At 42.5% G+C, this 19784-nt stretch overlaps 1 protein-coding gene across 1 annotated transcript in view; it reads right to left on the bottom strand.

The window, feature by feature from the left end:
• MAP1LC3A (microtubule associated protein 1 light chain 3 alpha) overlaps positions 1–17651 on the bottom strand; it is a 34163-nt gene extending 16512 nt beyond the window's left edge. Inside the window, exon 1 of the mRNA XM_048498544.1 lies at positions 17365–17651. Within this exon, the coding sequence (XP_048354501.1) occupies positions 17365–17629 (265 nt within the window). The 5' untranslated portion in view covers positions 17630–17651. The remainder of the gene's footprint in view (positions 1–17364) is intronic.
• Between the last annotated feature and the right edge of the window lie 2133 nt (positions 17652–19784).

Below are 19784 nucleotides of genomic sequence, written 5' to 3'. Positions count from 1 at the left end.
TGGACACTCTAGGTATCATTTTGAAGATATTTTCCCCCTGGCAGAACAACAACATGGCAGTGATGATGATATAGAAGGTTAGACCTCTCTCCTCCTGCCCATCAAATTGTTGATCATGATCTAGTAGTAAATAATACCTAGTATTTATTAGTGCTTAAGGGTTCAATAACCACCTGAGCCAGGTCAGTATTATTACTGATGGAAGGGATGAACCTGAAAGACCTTGGCCAAAACTTCCAGGTGACCTAATAAGGCTTGAAGAACAGACTTATGTTTGTGAGCTGAAGGAAAAACCTTTATGCATTTGGGTACAGTACTTATTTAGGTGCATTAATCAACTAATGCAAAGGAGACTAAAGTTGTAGACAATGGCTACACCCCTCTAGCTCATAACAAATTTTCAGCATGGACTTCCTCACTGGCCTTTTCCACATAAAATGTCAACAGATGCTGAAACAGAATTTTACTGGGTTTGGTCCACTCTAGGAGCATATTTATGAGTAGTTAGCCAATCCAAACATACACCTTGACACCACTGTGCCTTTATAACCACTCAGTTATTTGCAATCTATGCATCACCTCTGTGTGCACTGCAAACACATATTTTGTCAGCTGACATATCACAAACATACCAAAAATTCCTTAGTTCAAATTATACACATCAATTTTTATAATCAAAGGATCGATGTGAGGATATAAATAATAAAGAATCGAAGACTCAGAAAGCACTTCAGATCCAGGCAACCAAAAAAATAAAATGCCCACTTCAAATTCTGCTTTAGAAACAAAATCCTTAGAAACAAAAGTCACCTTGTGAATTATGCAGCTTTCAGTTGGGAAGGAAGCAAAGACAATTAAGTCATCTTATAATTTATTTTAAAAGACTTAAAATCTGCATTTAAAAAAAAAAAAAAAGAACTAAGCCCCACATAACTCACAACCATCTTGAAACACACATGATAGATTTTATGTTATTGGTATAAATACATCAACTACAATAGCATAGCTTCCTACACAAAAATGTAGCAGATGATAAACCAAATCTTGGATCATAAAAGATGCTGAAGCAATTGACATGTCTGCCTGATGCCCTCGACAGCAAGAAGAAGGAAAGGCAGAATAAAGAAAGAGTAAGAAAAGACAGGATAGAGAAGAAAAGGTCTGACCTAATTCCTAATGGATGATTCATTGTTTTGTTGGGATTAGAAGGAGACAAAATCTTCATGATCTCCGTGGATGAAAGGAAGTAGCTGTGGGAAAAAAGATAGGACATCTTCAGTCCCACAGTTTGCCTCTATGTTATGACTGGACCAAGAGTCATTAGACCAGACTGAATGACCTTCTAAACAGATACTGTACTAAGAGAGAGGACCAGAGTTTATGTTACACAGGAACATGTCAGCTAGAAACATGATGGCCCCCAATTTTGACATATAATGTTGTTTCAGCTCACATGAATTAGGAGAAGCAACATTCAATAGGAGTAAAAGGAAGTTGGGGTGGGGTTGGGGAGAAAGGCAAAGTGAACATAGAATGTGATTACTCCTCTCCCCAGTTGATTTGGCTTGGCTTGTTGCCTTCTTTTCCTCCCTGACAGTTGGTAGAAAAGAACAACCATCTCATACTGAAACATGTTACTCTGCTAAGGGCAGGCAGCAATGGTTTTGCTCTCTGAGAACCTCTAAACAAATTGGGGAGGGGAATGTTATGCTCACTAATGTAATGAAAGAGCAAACAATGACTTCCACATAGCTGCTAAATTTACTTTTATGCTGCAGCCAAAGCAGCATCTATGTGCAGTGTGTGTGCGTAGCTGAAAGCTTCTTTCTTGAGCATGACATCTGGCAGGATACTGATGGCCGCAGAGTTTTGAAATAAAAGGCTTCCTGGTCTAAATCGGCAGAACACCTTTTATAATGACTACTCCATAGTAAATGATACAAAACCATCCTGTGTACATATAAGTCATGGGGTTCTCAACAGTCACCACCTATCCAGGTACAGCTAGGAAGACAAAGAGCTCAGAACTGTGTTTGCAATGAGATTTCAGTGTTAGCAGCAATGGCGATAACATATTAACCTTGTGGGGGGAATTTGTTATGGTTCTCATGTTCTCAATTAAGAACAGAGAGTTCCTCGGGAAACACGGTGGAAGGTTACTTCCATTTGCAAGCAACAAGTGAAGAAGATTTTAGACACATGATCCTCTAATTCCCAAAGTATTTTAGCATCAAGTTAACTGACCATATCTGTAACAGGCTACCAAAATATGAGGCAAAGATACCAAAAATACCGAAACAGAGTCCCTTAACTTCCTACAATATTTTTTAACAAATTAGGACACACATTTTCAAATTCAGCTAAGCAACTGTTTGAAGATTAACCACATTATTCTGTCATTATAAACATTAAACCCTGTCTGTTTTCAGAACACGATAATCTGGGTGTCACAAAATACAATTCAGTAGGATGCTAGGATATAGTAAATCCATCTTGTTAGAAGGCAGCTAGTTGTGATGGCTTCTGCAACTCCACGTTTCTGAAAGTCACCCTAATCTCATTAAAGATTTTTAGATGGACGGATTGTTTATAGCACATGAGAAAGTTCAAAGACATTAGCAGGTTATGCAGGTTTTTAAGTTTCTCCCTAATCACAGAAAGACAAACTAAAGGCTGAACTGGTAACACCACAAGAAATGTTGTCTGGTTCTTGGAATTCAAATAGCATGCAGCACTGTGACTGGAAAAAAAACTTCTGGTGGTGGGGGTATTCTTTCTATTTGTGCCATTCTCTGAACAAAAAGCACCTCATCTTCTGTGCTGCTTTCACAATTTTTCGAAGGGGAAATATAGCTGCCCTCAAGTGCATCTAACACTGTCTTTAACTGGGGCTTAAAGAGGGCATTTTTGGCCAAGAAACAGCATGAGCTGGAAAGAGTTGACTTCCCTTTCCTCAGCATTGTGGTCCTAATGCATCTTGCCACTGCTCTCATTCCCACTCCCACCCCCAACCTCTGCCTCACAACAGCAGCTTCTAGCAGCTAAAATAAGCTTGGTGTGTATATGGGGGAGATGTCAATTCTCCCCTGAGGGCTTCCTGAAACAGACACAGATCAGCAGAAGAGATTCTCCTTTAGCTGGCACATTTCAAGAGATGGGCATGCCAACAACAGGAGGAACCCGGTTGTAGCCTGGTTGTAGCATAGTGATGGAGCATAGTGATGGAGGTTCCGGCTATGGCACAAAAACTACAATAGAGGCCTACCTTGTTTTGGCAGCCTCTACCAATCTCAATGAACCACAAGAGCAGAGAGCAGTTGCCAAACTTAGTTAGGAACAGGATGGCTACAGTGGCTCATTGCTGAAGACATCTGTTAGCCAAACTGTTGGTTGTGAAGGAAATACAGAGGAACCACAATACATCTGTCCCTTTATTGATTACATAGGCACATCCAGATTCACGTTGCCAACAGAAAGCAAAAACAAAACAAGTGCACTGAACACTTTGATCCTAAAGTGCAGGAAGTTAGGCGGCTCAAACAAGTGACCCAAGTCTTATATGCCAAAAGAGAGTAAGATAAAGCATAACAAAAGTAATTGGGTTATCACACTCTTGCACTGTCTTGATCACCTGCAAAATTCATTCCAGTGCTCCTCTGCTTTGCTCTTCATGAACACACACGGACAACAATCTGAGTAGCACTTGCAGAGCTAAAATCTTACCATCCAGAGAGGCACAACATGGACAAAACATTTTGCAAATGTAGCATACAAGGCAGAGCCCAAAAACATCAAATTTCTTCCTGCACCCTGCAACCCTGGCTGACAAAGTCCTTTATGACTCAAAAGTTCACACCCAGAATTCCAAATGCTAGTTGATCCCAATAAAGTTATCACATCATCTGCACAATTTCTAGAACTGGAATTTGTGAATCATTATCTGCTTACTGGTTAAGAAGCCCTCTGGCCGCCACTACCGTTTAGCTGACCTAATGGGTTTCATTACAGACAGGTTTCATTACTGAGTGTCCATTTCCCAAAACTAGTGAATTTCTTAACTAGGAGTCAATGCATCACTGCAAACTGCCTCCACCTTCAACAAGAAAAAACTGGAACCCAGCTCTTACTCTGCACTGCATTACACACTGCATAGCTGTTAGGATAAACAGGACATTTAACAAGCAACAGGACATTTTCTCAGCAACAGATTGGCCATTTGTTTTCATCCTTGATATAACCCTAGTGAGGGTAGCTGCTGCCATGTCTACGGGGTCTTGTTCCTCATGATTTAAAAGGATTTTTTAAAAAAGAACCTAAATCTCGACAGAAGTCTACATCATACATTTAAAGTCATGCAATAACAAATACCACAAACATAACCATCCATTTACTGTGTATTTTAATTCTGTGGTTGGTACAGAACTGACTATAATCATCTGGAAAGCACCAACAACATCCTGTGGATTTGAGTACTTTCTTATCGTAGGACAATGGCCTCCTGAATGCATTCTGATCTCCAATTTATGTCAGTGGGAGAAACAGAATCTGACATGTCCAGAACCACAGGCAAAATCAGGGGCTCTCAATTTCACCTTTCAAATAGTAGAGAAACAAGTTGCCATGTTGGATGTTAACAGCTCTAGAGAACAGAGAACACAGTGAACTGTAAATAAGCCAAGATAAGCAAGAGGATATGGTTGGGGCACCTTGGAATCTCTTAATCTTGGAAACTTGACTGCGTAATCCCTAAAGCCAAGAGTTCAACAAAAGAGAGAGTTGGCTGGGTATACACAAACAGACTTCACAGCTGCACCTGCTGGCCCTGCTCAACTGTGTGCTCAATGTCTCATTTGCGTGAGAGCCCTTTGGCATACCTCGCTGAATGCTTCCTACTTATGATCCATCCTTTTCATTTTGCAGAGAACAAATTGCTTTTAGGGAATCTACATGCAGGAAGGTAAAGGTGTGAAGGTCCCTGGGAAAATGAGACACAGAACTGAATTGATAGAGGTCATTCAGTAGGCACAATCCCAATCTTCCTTCTACACAGTCAGTTATTCACTTTGGAATGCTTGATTGGGGACAGGAAGTGAGACTGAAGCCAAAGAGAAGCAAGGTCAAGGGTGATGGTCAATTAGGAGGTTTGGGAGCTCAAGGAAAACTCTTACTGAGAGCAATGGCCATCCAAATGAAACAAAATTATTCAGGATGACGAAAGCCTACGCAGAATGTTAAAAAACTAAACGAGTGGGTAATAAAATTATCCACAACATTCAATTTAAACATTAGGGCAAAAATTCATTACTCCATGTATACCGATGGGATTTGCAAGGAGGTGACCGTCTTAGGGGTGAGCTGGGTAACTCAATGAAAATGTCAGCAGCAGCACAGTAAAGGTGGATGCTGCAGTAGGCATTACAGGAAAGGGACTGAAAAATAAAATAGCCAGTATCAGTCAGTCACCTTGAGACAAGGGGAAAGGCAGGATATGTTTGAATAAAAACATAAATTTAATAAAGCATAAATTTATTTAGTTTATTTCATTTATTCCCCAACTTTCTCCCCAATGGGGATGCAAAACAGCTTACGTTGTTCTCCCCACCTCCATTTTATATTCCTCACAAAAGCTTTATGAGGTAGGTTAGCTCAACAGAGTGACAGAGTGGCCCAAAGTCAATCAGCAGCTTCCACGGCAGAGTTGGGATCTGAGCCTGGCTCTCCTAGATCTTAGTCCTAGAACTGCTACGCTAAGCTGGCTCTCCATAATGCCTTTATGGAATAGTGCTGTCTATTCAAATATCAGCAGCATTGTGAAGCAGGACTTTCCCCACTTCCATCTCCTACCAAAGTCCACTGAGACTCCAAACATTTTATTCCTAGAGAGGCAGCCGATGGACCCTCAGAAATAGAACAGGGGTCAGTTGTGGGAGAGGAAAACTGACGGAAATCACCACCATTCTTTCTCAAAGGGATCAAAGTGACTGTCCTGTTTCAAAATGGGTATCATGGAGCTGGCAAAGATATTCAAAAGGGCACTCAAAGTGATCAAGGAGGAAAAACTAAAATATTGGGGATTTTGGGGTTTATGGCAGCGGATAAACAAATAATTATTTATGATATGGGGAAAGCATATGGAGAAAATATCCTGCTTCCATGATACTAAAACTGGAAGTAGATTTAGGACAGATGAAAGAAAACACTTCTGATTGTAATCTATAATTAACATACAGAATCTATTCCCACATAATATATTCATCATAATGGCTCAGAAGACTTTAAAAGAAGATCAGATACATAAAATGGAGTCTATCAACCTGACAGAGGTCAGCTGTTAGTCATGATGGCTAAATGGAATCTCCATGTTTAGAGGGATGTCACTGAAGCTTGATTATTGGACAAAGGGTGAGGATGCAATTGCCTTCAAGGCCTGCTTCTGCTCAGAATCATATGGAACAGCTGAAAAGTTTCAGGGGGTGGCCATATTGGTCTACAGTAAAACAGCTGGATTTGAAACCAGCAGCACCTTAGAGACCAACAAAATTTGAGCTTTTGAAAGTCAAAGCTCCCTTTGTCAGGTTTTTGATCTCTAAGGTGCTATGCACTCAAATCTAGCTGAAAAATGAATGTTGGTTTAGATGGCCATGGTACTCTCATGACCAGAAAATTTAATATATATCACTGATGGTTATTCTGGAGAAGAAATAATTTTACAAGAAGAATATGACTCATTTCCAAATGTTTTAGTCAACTAGGATTTAGTTTCACAAGTGCTTCAGACCACTACATGTTCCTCTGTATGTTTTCTCCCCTATAAAAACATTTATTTGACCTAAAATTCTGGGCACAGCTGTTTATGCAGAATTCCCATTGCAACCAGATTGCATACAAATAACTGTGTGCCAAATTGCAACCCTTATACTAGGGACCAGAAGAAAGGAACTCGAGAAGAAAAAACATACATTCAAACTTCTAAGAGGATGTTGTGAAAGAATGGAATAAATTATATATTCTCAGAGTTCTTTAAAAAATTGGATATAATGCTCATTCAAGTCTTTTTTGCCATGAAAATGAACTGTCCCCAGGCATCCCTTCACTGAAGGCTACATATTGCTCACTGTTACAACCCATTGCTAGTGAGCTCATGTAGTGGTTAAAAGAGTGGACTGTGAACCACAACAACGCTACCACCACCCGGCATAAATTTCACCACAAAAAAGAATTCACTGGGTAGGGTCCCTAAGGGAAGCCATAGTTTTAGTTTCCTGTCTACAACATGGGAATAATAACACTGGTCTCATCTGCAGGGCTGTTGCAAAGGTGAAATGTGAAGAAAAGAAACAGATACTTGAAAGCTATTTGTTTATTTTGTTAAACCCGGCCCACCTGACATCAAGTTATTATGCAACAAGGGCAGGGTCATGTGACCTTTGGTCATGGCACCATCTGAGAAAGTCACATGCATCCAGGTTGAGCAAAACAAGACAAGTGGAAAGACGGGGTTTTGCAACATTCTAACTTAGTTTGCATGTTCTTATCGTGAATTGCATTTTCCAGGCCTGGTTGAATGTTAGCAAGGCATTCCTGACTGCCTTTAATTCCAGTCGTTTAATGCTGTTTTTGCATTCTCTGTCAGACCACAATGCCTGGGCCACCTGATCTAGATAGTGGGACCCTCAGATACTTTTACTGGTGTCTGTGGTGACAATGATTCAATTTACTTGTCCCAATGTGGTCCCTGGGTCAGATGTGCTGGGCAGGTCCACCACCACCTTGGGTCAAAGAAAGACATTTCTGTGTTTCTTCCTTGCTATCTGTTTCAAGAATGGAAGAAGTGTCCATTGCAGCTATCTGGCATGCAGTCTTCCCCATGACAACATGTCTACGGTAGAGCAATTCTAAACCTCAAAAAATATGAATAGTCCTGTGTAGACAACTTCATCAGATACTCCGACTCCTTTAGACAGATTGTTCTAGTTAAGTCCATATCTTCTGACTTTTCTCCATTGGTAGAAAAATCTTGCCACCTGTCTTGTTGATGAGTGCTCCTAAATGTAAAATTTATTTCTGAGAAACAAGGCAGCTTTTGGGGTGTTGTGGGGTTTCCAGGTTGTATGGCTGTGTTCTAGTAGCATTTTTTCCTGATGTTTCACCTGCATCTGTGGCTGGCATCTTTAGAGGATTTGAAGATGCCAGCCACAGATGCAGGCGAAACGTCAGGAGAAAATGCTACTAGAACACGGCCATACAGCCCGGAAACACACAACACCCCAGTGATTCCGGCCGTGAAAGCCGTTGACAACACAAGGCAGCTTTTATCATTCATCAGGCACCCATGTTTGCCCAATACCTGAATGGTCTCCTATGTTTCCTGGAGACAACTTCCTCTGACAACACTCTAATTAATAAGTCATCCAGGTCTGGGTAAATATGGATTCCCTGCAAACAAAGATGCACCACCAAACCAACCAGTATCTTGGTAAATATTCAGGGAGCCGTGAATAGTCCAAAGTGGAGGGCCTTGTACAAAAACAAAGAAATATCCAGGAAGCTAGGTGAATGGGTGCATGCAGGTAAGTTTCCTTCAGGTCTAACAATGTCAGGAAGTCTTGCTGATGAATGGCTTACAGGATACATCGGAGGGATTCCATTCTGAATTTTCTCTTCTGTACCCCCAGATTTAATTTCTTAAGGTTTAGAATAGCTCTCCATTCTCCCGATTTCTTGGGTACCATGAAGAATGGAGAGTAGATGCCTTTCCCTTGATTTTCCATTGGAACTTCTTCTATTGGCCCTATGTTTATCAGGTGATGTACAGCTTCCTCAAAATTGTCGCTTTCTGTTCTGTTTTTGGAAATGGTGCTTTTTGAAATGGGTGTGTTGGGAGGGGAGATCATGACAAATTCAATTATATAGCCTTTTCCATACCCATTTGTCCTTCTAGATGTGTATTGTTTCCCTTGATTTCTACCTCAGAAAGAGTTGTTCCATGCAGACTTGTATCCCCTCTGATCTCAAGTTGTGTAGTGACAAAAGGAACGAAAACAAGATTGATTCTTGCCTTTACTTTCTTTGTCTTTGGTTGATGCAGAGGATGAAGAAGGCATCACCTTCTTTTTCTCTTTAGTTTCAATAAGCACCTTCTCAAGAGTCACCTCACCAATAGAAAGTTTCCTTCGAATTTTTCAGATGCTAAGTTAGACTTGGTTAAGGTATTCCTTCCAATTCTTGATCCAAAGGTTGCACCTTACCAGGAAGTTAGCAGTCTGAGCTCTTGCGCAGAGTTACATGTTGCCCACAAACGCAGTGACAAACTGTGCAGCTCTCTCTATTTTCAATAGGGATCTCCGCAAGGTAGTGGGGTCTATTTCAGGATCATGCTGGAGATCATCAGTCCACACCACAGTTGCTCTTGTGAAATTGGACAAGGCCACTGAAGTTCTTACGTCATGGAACCAGCCTTGTACTTTCATGAGGGCCACCTCATTTTTGCAATCCAACTGGTCCTTCAAAACGTTTTCACCATCCTTTGAATGGATCGCACCTGAGTGGAGTGCCATGAGAGGGGTGTCCACTAGAGGGATCTTTAAATACGTAGCAAGAGATAAAAGGTATAGAATCTCTTTAAAGAAATTCCAGAAGAACATCCAAGAGTAACCAATTCCAGTGTTATAACTTTCTCAGACTGTTCTGGCATGGGACAAGGCGAGATGTCTGCTTGAGGCCTTGGCTTCCGAATGGCTTTTTGTGGAAGGTAGAAAGATGGCCATCTACAGTCCAGTCGAGTATACAAAAAATCTGGATGATCCTACCTGAACAGTAGAAGGTGTGACCTAACCAGCCTGGATGAGTCCCACTTTTGAAGAACACACATTTGTATTATTGGCAAAAAGTTATTCCAAACTGTCACTTAAAGGAATGCAGCTATTAAATATCAACGTACCTATAATATAATATGGATTATATTATATTACTAAGTAACTGTTTTTTTAAAAAAATATCTGTCAAACTGCATGTCACACAGAGGACTATTATTGAATTGCCTAATTTATAAGTTAAATTTGAAGCAGCCATGTGGGGTGTGTATGATTGGATTTGGCCTGCAGTGCAGGGAAGGGGGACTCAACCCTTGCCCTAGTAGAAATACTCTCGTAGGGAAGACAAACAGGTACAATATTTTTTAGATACTTTGTTTTCCTCCCCACTTATCTCACTCTTCCCTACTCCATTTTACCATCACAACAACATTGTGAGACAGGGTAAACAGACAGTGACTGGCCCAAGGTCACCAGCAAGATTCCATGACAGAGTGCAGTTTCACATCTAGGTCTCTTAGTTCCTGGTCTGGTCCTCTAACCTCTATAAAACATTGATTTTCAGGCACAATAGGATGCCTATGTTGTTTTTCCCTGTGGTATTAAGATTTTTCTTACTCTTTGGGGTTTTTTTTAATACTTTGGGTCAACCTCAGAAACCAAACCATTTTTCTATGTTATCTGTGGATTTTTTTAAAGTCTGTGACTGGATACAGTGCTCTTGCTAATCTTCGCCCTTCCTTCCTGATGTTTGATGCAGCTGTGCACCTTTCCTACCTCTCTGGATGACAACAAGCAAAATGGAACAACACAAACTGTAGTGAGTCAATCCTGGGAGGCAGAGACTGTGCAATTTTTACCTTGGCAGCTCTTATGCTGGAACCAAATAAACATAGCCAAGGGTTGTTTGTCCTTTATAAAGCACAGAAATAAAAACAGGCCAAACAAAAGGTTTATGGACTATATCCAAAATACGGCCATAAATGGACTGAAACAAAAAAGTGGAAAAATACATCTGAGCTGTAAAAAGTTTTAAAAGACTGTGGTAGTGGAAAGTCTGTGAGGGAAGGATGTCTTACAACACTGGATGAGACTCTCTCTAGGAATTCAGCAACACATGAAAAGCCAGGCTCGACTTATGACATGTGAGGAGACAGAAGGGAAGCTTACAAGCATCTTGTAAACAAAATCATTTGAGGGCCCTAACTTTGCAGGCCTGTCCCCCTGCTGGAAACTGTGTTGACTGAAAGGCAAAAGCTGGGGCATGTTTGACCTCCCCACACTTTGTTTTGCTTCCTGCTCCTTACTTTGGCCAGCAAAGCAGAAGCAGAAGCAGCAGCAACAACAACAACGCTGGTCCCAGCACCAGACAGAGAACTGGCTGGTTGACGCCCCTCTCCTTCCCAGAAAGTATTTAGCAACGCAGTCAGCTGAGGGAGCCAAAAGGGCATGTGGAAAATAAGCTGGAAGAAATACGTAACTGGTGCAGCTGCCTCGCCTGACCCTGGCGTCCCAGCTCCCTGCACTTATTTTAATCCTGTTTGCTTTCAAACACGATGACTGCGGAAAGGGGCTGAACTAACTGCCCTCTCCCATTTCTCCACATTTGAAGCAGCTGTCCCTGACAAGAGAAGCCCACATGAAGCATTTGTGAGGGCACTCAAACTTCAGGCCTGGCTGGTTTTCCTGGAGAATATGATCACCTTCCGTACATTGAAGCAGATATGCAATCTCATATTTAAGAGGCAAAAGCAAATCTCATGTTTGTTTTCCTGACGTTAATCAGATGTGGGAGGAGAGTCTCTTGGATAACAACAAACTATTCTAGTTGTCTTCAACGCTCTGGCACTGCAATCCGCTATATTATCCACCACGTAATTAGTTCCTGGCAACATCTGTATTCTTTCTTTGAACCACTTATGTCTGACCATCCCAATTCAAAGTAATGGATAAAAATTACCAGAAACAATAAAAGAAAAATCTGAAGCCATTATAAAACAGTAAAACAATGTTCAGCAGAGGCTGAAGTAGCCATATCAGCAAACAGAATAAACAAGGGTTGGCACCAGATAAGCCAAGAGTGAGGAATAACAGCAAAATAAGCTGAACTACCAATGTAGCCACTCAAAATCAACTAAGTCTTAGCATCTAAATACTAGCAGGAAAAGGTCCAAGGAGAGACTGGGGGTGCTATCATGGCAAAGGCCCTATTCCCCAGTTACCCTGCCCCCTCTTCAAATCTGTTTGTGAAGACACTTGGGCCCCTTCCGCACATGCAGAATAATGCACTTTCAATCCACTTTCACAATTGTTCCCAAATGGATTTTGCTATTCCGCACAGTAAAATCCAGCTGCAAAGTGCAATGAAAGTGGATTGAAAGAACATTATTTTGCATGTGTGGAAGGGGCCTTGGAGAAGAACATCTCAGGATCATTTTGGTGAACAAGCAGAGCTATACACTGTTTTTCCATAGGTAAAGAGCACTTGATAATCTCTCTCTTTTTTGTCCACCCAGTCACTAAAGGTAGATCACTAATATTCTACTTTTATAGGTGCTAACATAAGATATGACCACTGAGAACCAATGTGATGTAGCAGCTTCAATGTGAGGCTAGAACTGATGAGGCTGGGGTTCAAATCCCCACACTACCATGAGGGTGACTTTGGGACAGTTGCTGTTTCTTGGCCCAACATACTTCACAGGACTGCTGCAAGGATAAAATGAGGGACATGTCCATTTGTATCACCCTGCGTTTCTGGAAAGGCAAGCTAAAAATGTAATAAATGGCATTTCTTTCTCTCTCGGTTCTAGCATGGTTTCCTAACAGTTTCAAGGTAGGAAGTGCATTCTCTTTGGTAATCTCTCTTTGTTAGAAACTCAACCCTTGAAGTGCTGGACTTATGCTCTCACAAGTGTCAAATTTACATTTATATACAAAAGACGTGCCTTAATACTACTTTTTTTTAAACCAACAGTTTAACAATGCGTGCTGATCACTGATCTGTATTTCTCAAATTGTTTTTCATGCTCTTTTAAAAATCCAACAGGTGCAGCATTTTCCTAACACAGTGATGGGAACTACTGATTTGTTCAGTTTCTGATTCACATACAGTTGTGAAAACACAGGGAGCTGCCATCAAGAGAGGTGACTTTCCCTGAAGCAAGCAAAAGGAACAGTGAGTGTCTTAGAGTCAAGGTAAGGTTTTAACCCAGGTCAATCCGCTGTATGCAACTAGCTCAGATCAGGGATTGTATTCTCAAGTGTGCTTGCAAAATGCTTAGAGTACAAGACAAACACACTGCCAAAGCAGTATAATAGGAAACAGCAGCACTGCTTTGCCCTTGAAAAAATTCTACAGACTGGTTTACAAGAAAATTACCTATTGAACAGCACTGAGAAAAATCCAGTTTCTAAGGGCCCCTCTATTATTGCATTACCCCTTGGCTGTGCCTGAATATGATGTGAGTATACCAGACCAACAGAGGATGTTTTACCAGAAATACAATAGAATGACACCCCAGCCTTTCAGAAATGTTGATTTAGTGTGATTTAATTAACACAGGAAGGAGCCCACACCACAATGCATCTAGTGGTACAATTCTATACAACAGTCAGAACCCCTTTGACTGAAGTATGTGTTGTAAGGTAGCTAATCTCAGGAAAAGAGGGGACTAGTGTACTTATATTGCTTCTGAAGTGCTTCTCTGTCCAAGTTTGATTACATAGGGTCTGGATACCAAACCAATTTCAGATAAAATTCAATGGATGCCTTCAGTCCAATAATTCATTCCCTTTGGGCCTCATAATCTCCATGTTTATAATAGGAAAATATGGATTGACTTTAGGAAGGAAAGCCTCTGCAACTCCTATGAGTATTGTGTGTTACATATCATCAAGTCATTTCCAACTCATGGTGATCCTATGAATCAATATCCTCCCAAACACTCTCATTGTTGACATCCTTGCTCAAGTCTTGCAAACTGAGGGGTGTGGCTTCCTTTGTAGAGTTAATCAGTCTCATGTTGGGTCTTTATCTTTTCCTGCTGCCTTCAACTTTTCCCAGTATGAAGATTAGCACAAGCAGGTAAGGCAGTAATATCATTTTTGTGGGTCAGTTATGAATTGATTGGAAAGTTTGTTATAAACCAGTCTGCACTTCCTCAAAGGAATACATCATTAAATCATTTTCACCATTATCGATACCTTCTCAAGACAACAGCTACCAAAAGATCTGTGAACGGGTGCAAGAGAGACCATTTGAAAGGTAGGAGGGTGGAAATAAGATTAGAGCTGTGCAGATAGAAAATATAGCCATCATGAAGGTCCTTAAAAAGCATAAACCTAAACAGGAAAAGAGCAGATAAGGCTGCAAGTCAAACATGGCTAACTGCTCACTCATAAGCCGGCATCTGAGATAATGTCTCTTTTATACAACAAAAGTGTTTTCAGCTAAGATTTGATCCTTTAGAACAAAAGATGTTCTTCTAGAATTCAAGTCTCTTGGCCTGAACGCCATAGAAATCATGGAAACTTGGAAGGAAACTTGGAAGCAAATAGATTTCCAAAAGAGACTAAGGTGAAGTGGGTTAGCAAGACAGAAATCAAATAAATACATAAATGTTAGGTGGCAAGTGTGTCTTCACCAGCTGACACTTACCAAGTCTCTTTTGTAGGCCTGACTTTTTTTTAAAGTAGTTGATAGGAAGCCCAGAAGCGCACCGGTACTTACAGTGGATCTTTGTGGGCTGAACAACTGCTTTTACCAATTCATATATGTAAAATGCAAAATGAACAAGCACCAACATTTAAGATCAAAAGAAAGTTATTGCCTGCCATTTTCTTTAATGAAATGAATATATGACCATTCTTCCACAGAATCTCGTACATAAGGTTGCAAGAACTGTCTGCTTATAGCAGCAGAAGCTGAAATAACTCAACTTATCTTCACTAACTACTGGCCATCTGAAAGCCCTGGACACAGGTGAAGCAGGCGGATGGTAGTGTTCCCTGCAGATTCATTCACTAGGAATTGAGTCAGAGAACTTCCCAATGGGCTGTGCTCTCACTGCCCCCTGTGCTAAAAGGACTGTAATTCTGTAATCAGAACAAGCTTTGTCAGTTTGGTATGTTTCTTCATTCTGCATGTTATTATTCTGTTTCCCACTGACAGGTAGTCCAATTAGAATGTGTTGGCAAGAGCTAGGGGAGCTGAAACTGAATTAAGAGAGCAATAAAAGAGTGAAACTCTGAGGAAGGAGATGTAAACAGCAGTAAGTCCCTCCCCCTGAGAAACTTTCTGCTGATTCTCTCTGGCTTTTATTATCACCAGATACAGCCTACTTGTTTCCAAGCATCCTTCTGCATTAATAGGGACCAGAAACTTCACTTCTTTAAAAAACAAAGATTCTCATTTAAATTCTCAGCATGCTAAATTTAGTGCAGATTCCAAATTCATTTCACAGTCCTCATCCAGAAATGGAAGAATAAAAATAAGTTCACTACACCACGAGAAGAGTTCATAACAGGGAAACAAGCAGGTCTCTCAAACTGGGCCAAGGGGGGGAAAACCCTCTCTGAAAGGCAGTGACAGAAAGTGTACACATGAACATACACAAATAACAGGCATCATTCAAACTGTTGGAGAAGTATTTTTGTAAAATATATACACTACTCAAGAATAGATCATTCAAATGAAGGTAGATAATCATCTCAGTATGGTGTGAAATGTTCCAAAATACAAAATTTCTGCAACGTTTTGATCCTCAGTAATGTGTCTCCTGTGTAAGGGCAATATGAGCAAACTTTTTTGTTGACATGTGTTCTCTGATCCACTGCATACTGACTCTGAATTAAGTTTCTATGCATTTGAATGGGACTTACAGTACAAGTCTAAGCATCATTACACCCTTCCAAATTACAGTCAGCAGGTTCAGAAAGATCAAACTCTGCTGAGGACTGCACTGTCCCTTTCCGCTAAGGGTGTATAGACTGCAGCCTTAGGTCACCTTCCCCTGACAACACTGGAGACTCGACTTTACAAGGAATACAAAGCCCACCTATTTAAACAAATGGTACCTATCCCAGAATCATCATCCAAGAAGCTCAACTGTAGGGCAAACAATCTGTAAACTTTCCCTTAAGAGTTTTGCATTACTTCTGTCTGGATTCTCTTTGTGAGTGAAGAGGAGAGATAATGTTAGAAGTTACAGTTGAACAGAGATTTTTTCCTCCCACACTATACACAAGCGACCCATGTGAAGTCACAAAGCTTTAGCAGAGGAGGCGGGACTATGCTTGCTTGCTCAGAGCCCATCAGAAGGGGGAAAGATTTCCACCAGAGGGGAGGAGAGTGGCTCTGGTCCAGCAGAGCTCTTTTCTCAAATGCCTCCTCCAGCAGAAAATATGTGGCCTTTTCATGGCAGGGGTGGGGGGAATATCTGGGCACAGCTCTGCCTCTCTAACCACCATCACTGCAGCGGCTAGACCACATGAACACTTATCCCGCCACCCTCATTTGCAGGCATTACATCACCATTCGGGTAAGGCTGCTGCGGCTGCTAAATCCCTTTGGCTTCCTTCCTGCCGGCTTGCCCTTCCTGGCTCACCAGCAGGGAACCTGAGCGCCCAGGCAAAACAAAGAGTCTCCCTCCTGGGCAAGCTCCGACGTGCCAGCCCCCCACCCCCGGGGATTTTAGAGAACAGACACTTGGTGGTGGTCGCGGGGAGCTGCCCCAATTTGGCTGGAGAGTTTCCAGATGCCACCGGAGGGGGCCAGGGCATAACAGAGCAGCTGCTGGCCCTGGAAGGGCTGCTCCCCCCCCCCCCCTGAGATGGTGGAGGAGGAGCGACAAGGCCTCCATAAAACGGGGTGGGGCGATTGTTGACACCGCGAACCAAAGCCAGCCACCCCCCTCCTCCATCCCCTTGGGCACCTTGTAATTATCGTAAGACAAAGGGCGTGCTTAGTGACACCCCCACCCACCCAAACACACCCACCACCAGCTCCAGGGTGCGACCTTTGAAGCGTCTGCTAAAACGGCATTGAAAAATAGATGCTCTCAGCTGTCTGGTTTTGACGTTGGACGAGGGGAGGGTGGCGACCCTAACCGGGAATGGCGCAAACCAGGTCTCCGTGCCCTCCTAGGTTGGCAGTGCCAAGGTTCTGCCCTGAATTAATATTTGGTAATCTACCGAGGAGGGGGCATATCTGGAAGGGTGAAGACGCCCCCCCTCCAGTAGCACAACTGATCCGCAAGAGGGAGCACTTTGAGGGGGGGGGGGGACAGGAGGAGAAGCGCCTCGGTGGAAAAGAGGCAGGACTCGGAGGGGCGCAAAAAACCCCGACGGCAGCTTATGAGCTGCTCCGTGGGAAGCTACATCGCCCCTACTCCAGATCACAGGTCTGGTCCATTTTTAGGGGTGGGCGGCTACGAAGGGGTGCGGCGACTCCGGTGCGCCTCCGGGGCCAAGAGTTTCCTCCCTGCCCACCTCCCGGCTTTCTCCCCGGCCTCCAAGTGCCACCGTCCGGCCTCCCAGCCGTGGGACTCACAGAAGCTCCGCCGCTGCTTGAAAGGCCGGTCCGAAGGCATCTCGGCCGGGGGTTCGCGCAGAGAAGCGCCGCGACTCAGCTGGGATTCAGGGCTCCTCGGAACCGCAAACGGAGGGGGGCGGGACCGGCGAGGGCCGCCTGGGGACGCCGCGTGAAGCTCCGGGCGGCAGGTGCCTGCGAGCAGTCGGGGAGCCGATGCCACCGCCGCTCCGCCACCACCGAGCACCAGCGATGCCTGAAGCGGGCCGAGCGGCAGTGACTTCATCGGCCGCCTCCTTCAAGGGGAGGTGCACGGTCCCGCCCCTTCTGCAGTGCGGCCTCTCCGCCAAGGGCGCACCGCCCGGCCGGGGTGCTTTCCAGTTTCTCTCGGCGAGAAAAGCAGTCGGGGAGCGCGTGGAACAGTGGCAAAGTGCCCCTGAGCATGCACAGAGCGCACTTTTCTGGGCCTTTGCACAAAAATGGAGCTGGGGAGGGGGTTTCTTGGTGAACTTGAGACTGACTAATTCACTGAGGTCTTCAGGTCATGTTCAGAATGACTTTTAATTGAACACCTTTTCGAGCATTTAGAAGGAAGCTGGGGGAAATTATACAAATCAGAATTTTTTTGTGTAATGTAATGGCGGAGTCGGCGGTGAAGTTTTGAAAAGGTTTCTGAGCATGGAGTACTCTTATTACTGGCAAGTCGTTCAGCATAAGTTGGGCAAAGCTGAGTCAGACTGCAGCTGGGTGCCTGGTGGTTCTCCCTTGGGAGTCACTTCTCTCATCGCATAAATGGCTGGATCAAAACCACAGGGGTGCTAGCTCTCCACACTGGTCACAACATTCTGTTATCCCAGTGGAGCTAGCCAGGCCTTCAGCAGAATTGAGAGTTGCTGCTTTTTTCTTCAGGATGTTACCATGCAGGTTTGCACTCCATAACCTTCTCATCTAGTCAATAAATGAGACACAATGTGCTGAAGAGTGTCTATGCAGAAGGGTTCTCTCCTCCCAGCTCAGGTATCTGCACCCTGCAGAAACTGGTTCAGCTCCTACATTTGTTGCTTCCAGAACACATTTTTGGTATGGAGCTACAACAGCCTGCTTGCTTCTAACCAAGATGCCTTACATTATTGGAAAACTTGCATTCCTGTTCTTTGCCATTTTCTTTTCCACTTTTTCTTGGTTTTTCTTTGTTGTAATTTTATTATACGGGTAGTGAAAAATGACCAGGATATAGGCTCTTAGACACCCAACCACATTTTATCAGTTGTATTGAAGATCTGTTATCTAGATTTGTTATCTTAACTGTCCTTAAAAAAAAAGAATTTGTGGCAGAGCTCAGATCTTAAACCTGGTTGTAAACACCAGATCTAACCCCTACATATATAAACAAACAAGCAACTTGCTTCAACTCCAGCACGCCTTTTTTTAGAACTTGAGTTAGGTACACACCAAACATTTTGAGTATGTATGTGACTCATTGTTTGCACGAATGTATATCACATAAATACACTCAGCAGGGAACCATCACAGTTGAGAGTTTAAAGCCAAGTAATGTATTAAATAGGCACACAAATGTGACTTCATATTTTGAGCTAGTGCCATCTGATACTTTCTTCTCTAATGGTAATAAAAACCCAAACAAGTAAGAAAATGTGCATGCATCAATGTACCATCATCAATTCTCAACATTATCCATGTATTAATTGTTGATCCACAGAATGTTTCATAATCCTTAATTCAGCCTCTCAGTAACCCAAGGAGACAGGTTACCTGCAGTATACACTGGTAACTGAGTCTGATAGTGAAGCTAAGAAGCCATCCATCAAATTCCAAGACACAAGAGTCACGTTCTTAAGATCCAAAGTTAATGATTCACTGTCCAAATACATAGTATAAGTATGTTTTGTAACTGCTTTGAGATTATTCAAGTTGTTACAGAAACAAGGAAAACATACAACAGACCACATTTCCCCCAGTCCCTACACAGTGAAGAGGAGTTTTTCAAATGTAGTGGTGGAAATGGCCATCAAGTCATAGCTGACTTGTGGTGACCCTGAAAGTTTTCCAGGCAAAAGATGTTTGGAAATGGTTTGCCGTTGCCTGCCTCCAAGTGGGCTGAGAGAGTTTTGACAAAGCTGTGACTTGTCCAAGGTCACCCAGCTGGCTTCAGGTGGAGGAGTAGGGAATCCAATTGATTTGATTCCACCACTCTTAATCACACTGCGCTGACCTCGTCTTTCAAGTAATCAGCAACAAATGTAAATCTAATAAAATTCTATGAACAATAACATACTTGCAATTTCCAAGTACATGCTTCTCTTAATTAAGAAAAGGTAGACTAAACCACCCAAACTTAAATTTATGGGGTCTTTTCTTCATAATTAGAATATGTAAATTTTTTTCTTTCTCATTGCTCCTTAAATATGATACACATTTCC

The sequence above is a fragment of the Sphaerodactylus townsendi genome, linkage group LG05, assembly GCF_021028975.2.
Source record: "Sphaerodactylus townsendi isolate TG3544 linkage group LG05, MPM_Stown_v2.3, whole genome shotgun sequence".
NCBI lineage: Eukaryota > Metazoa > Chordata > Lepidosauria > Squamata > Sphaerodactylidae > Sphaerodactylus > Sphaerodactylus townsendi.
Note: the sequence above shows the minus strand (reverse complement) of the source record. Positions and strands in the feature narration are given on the sequence as shown.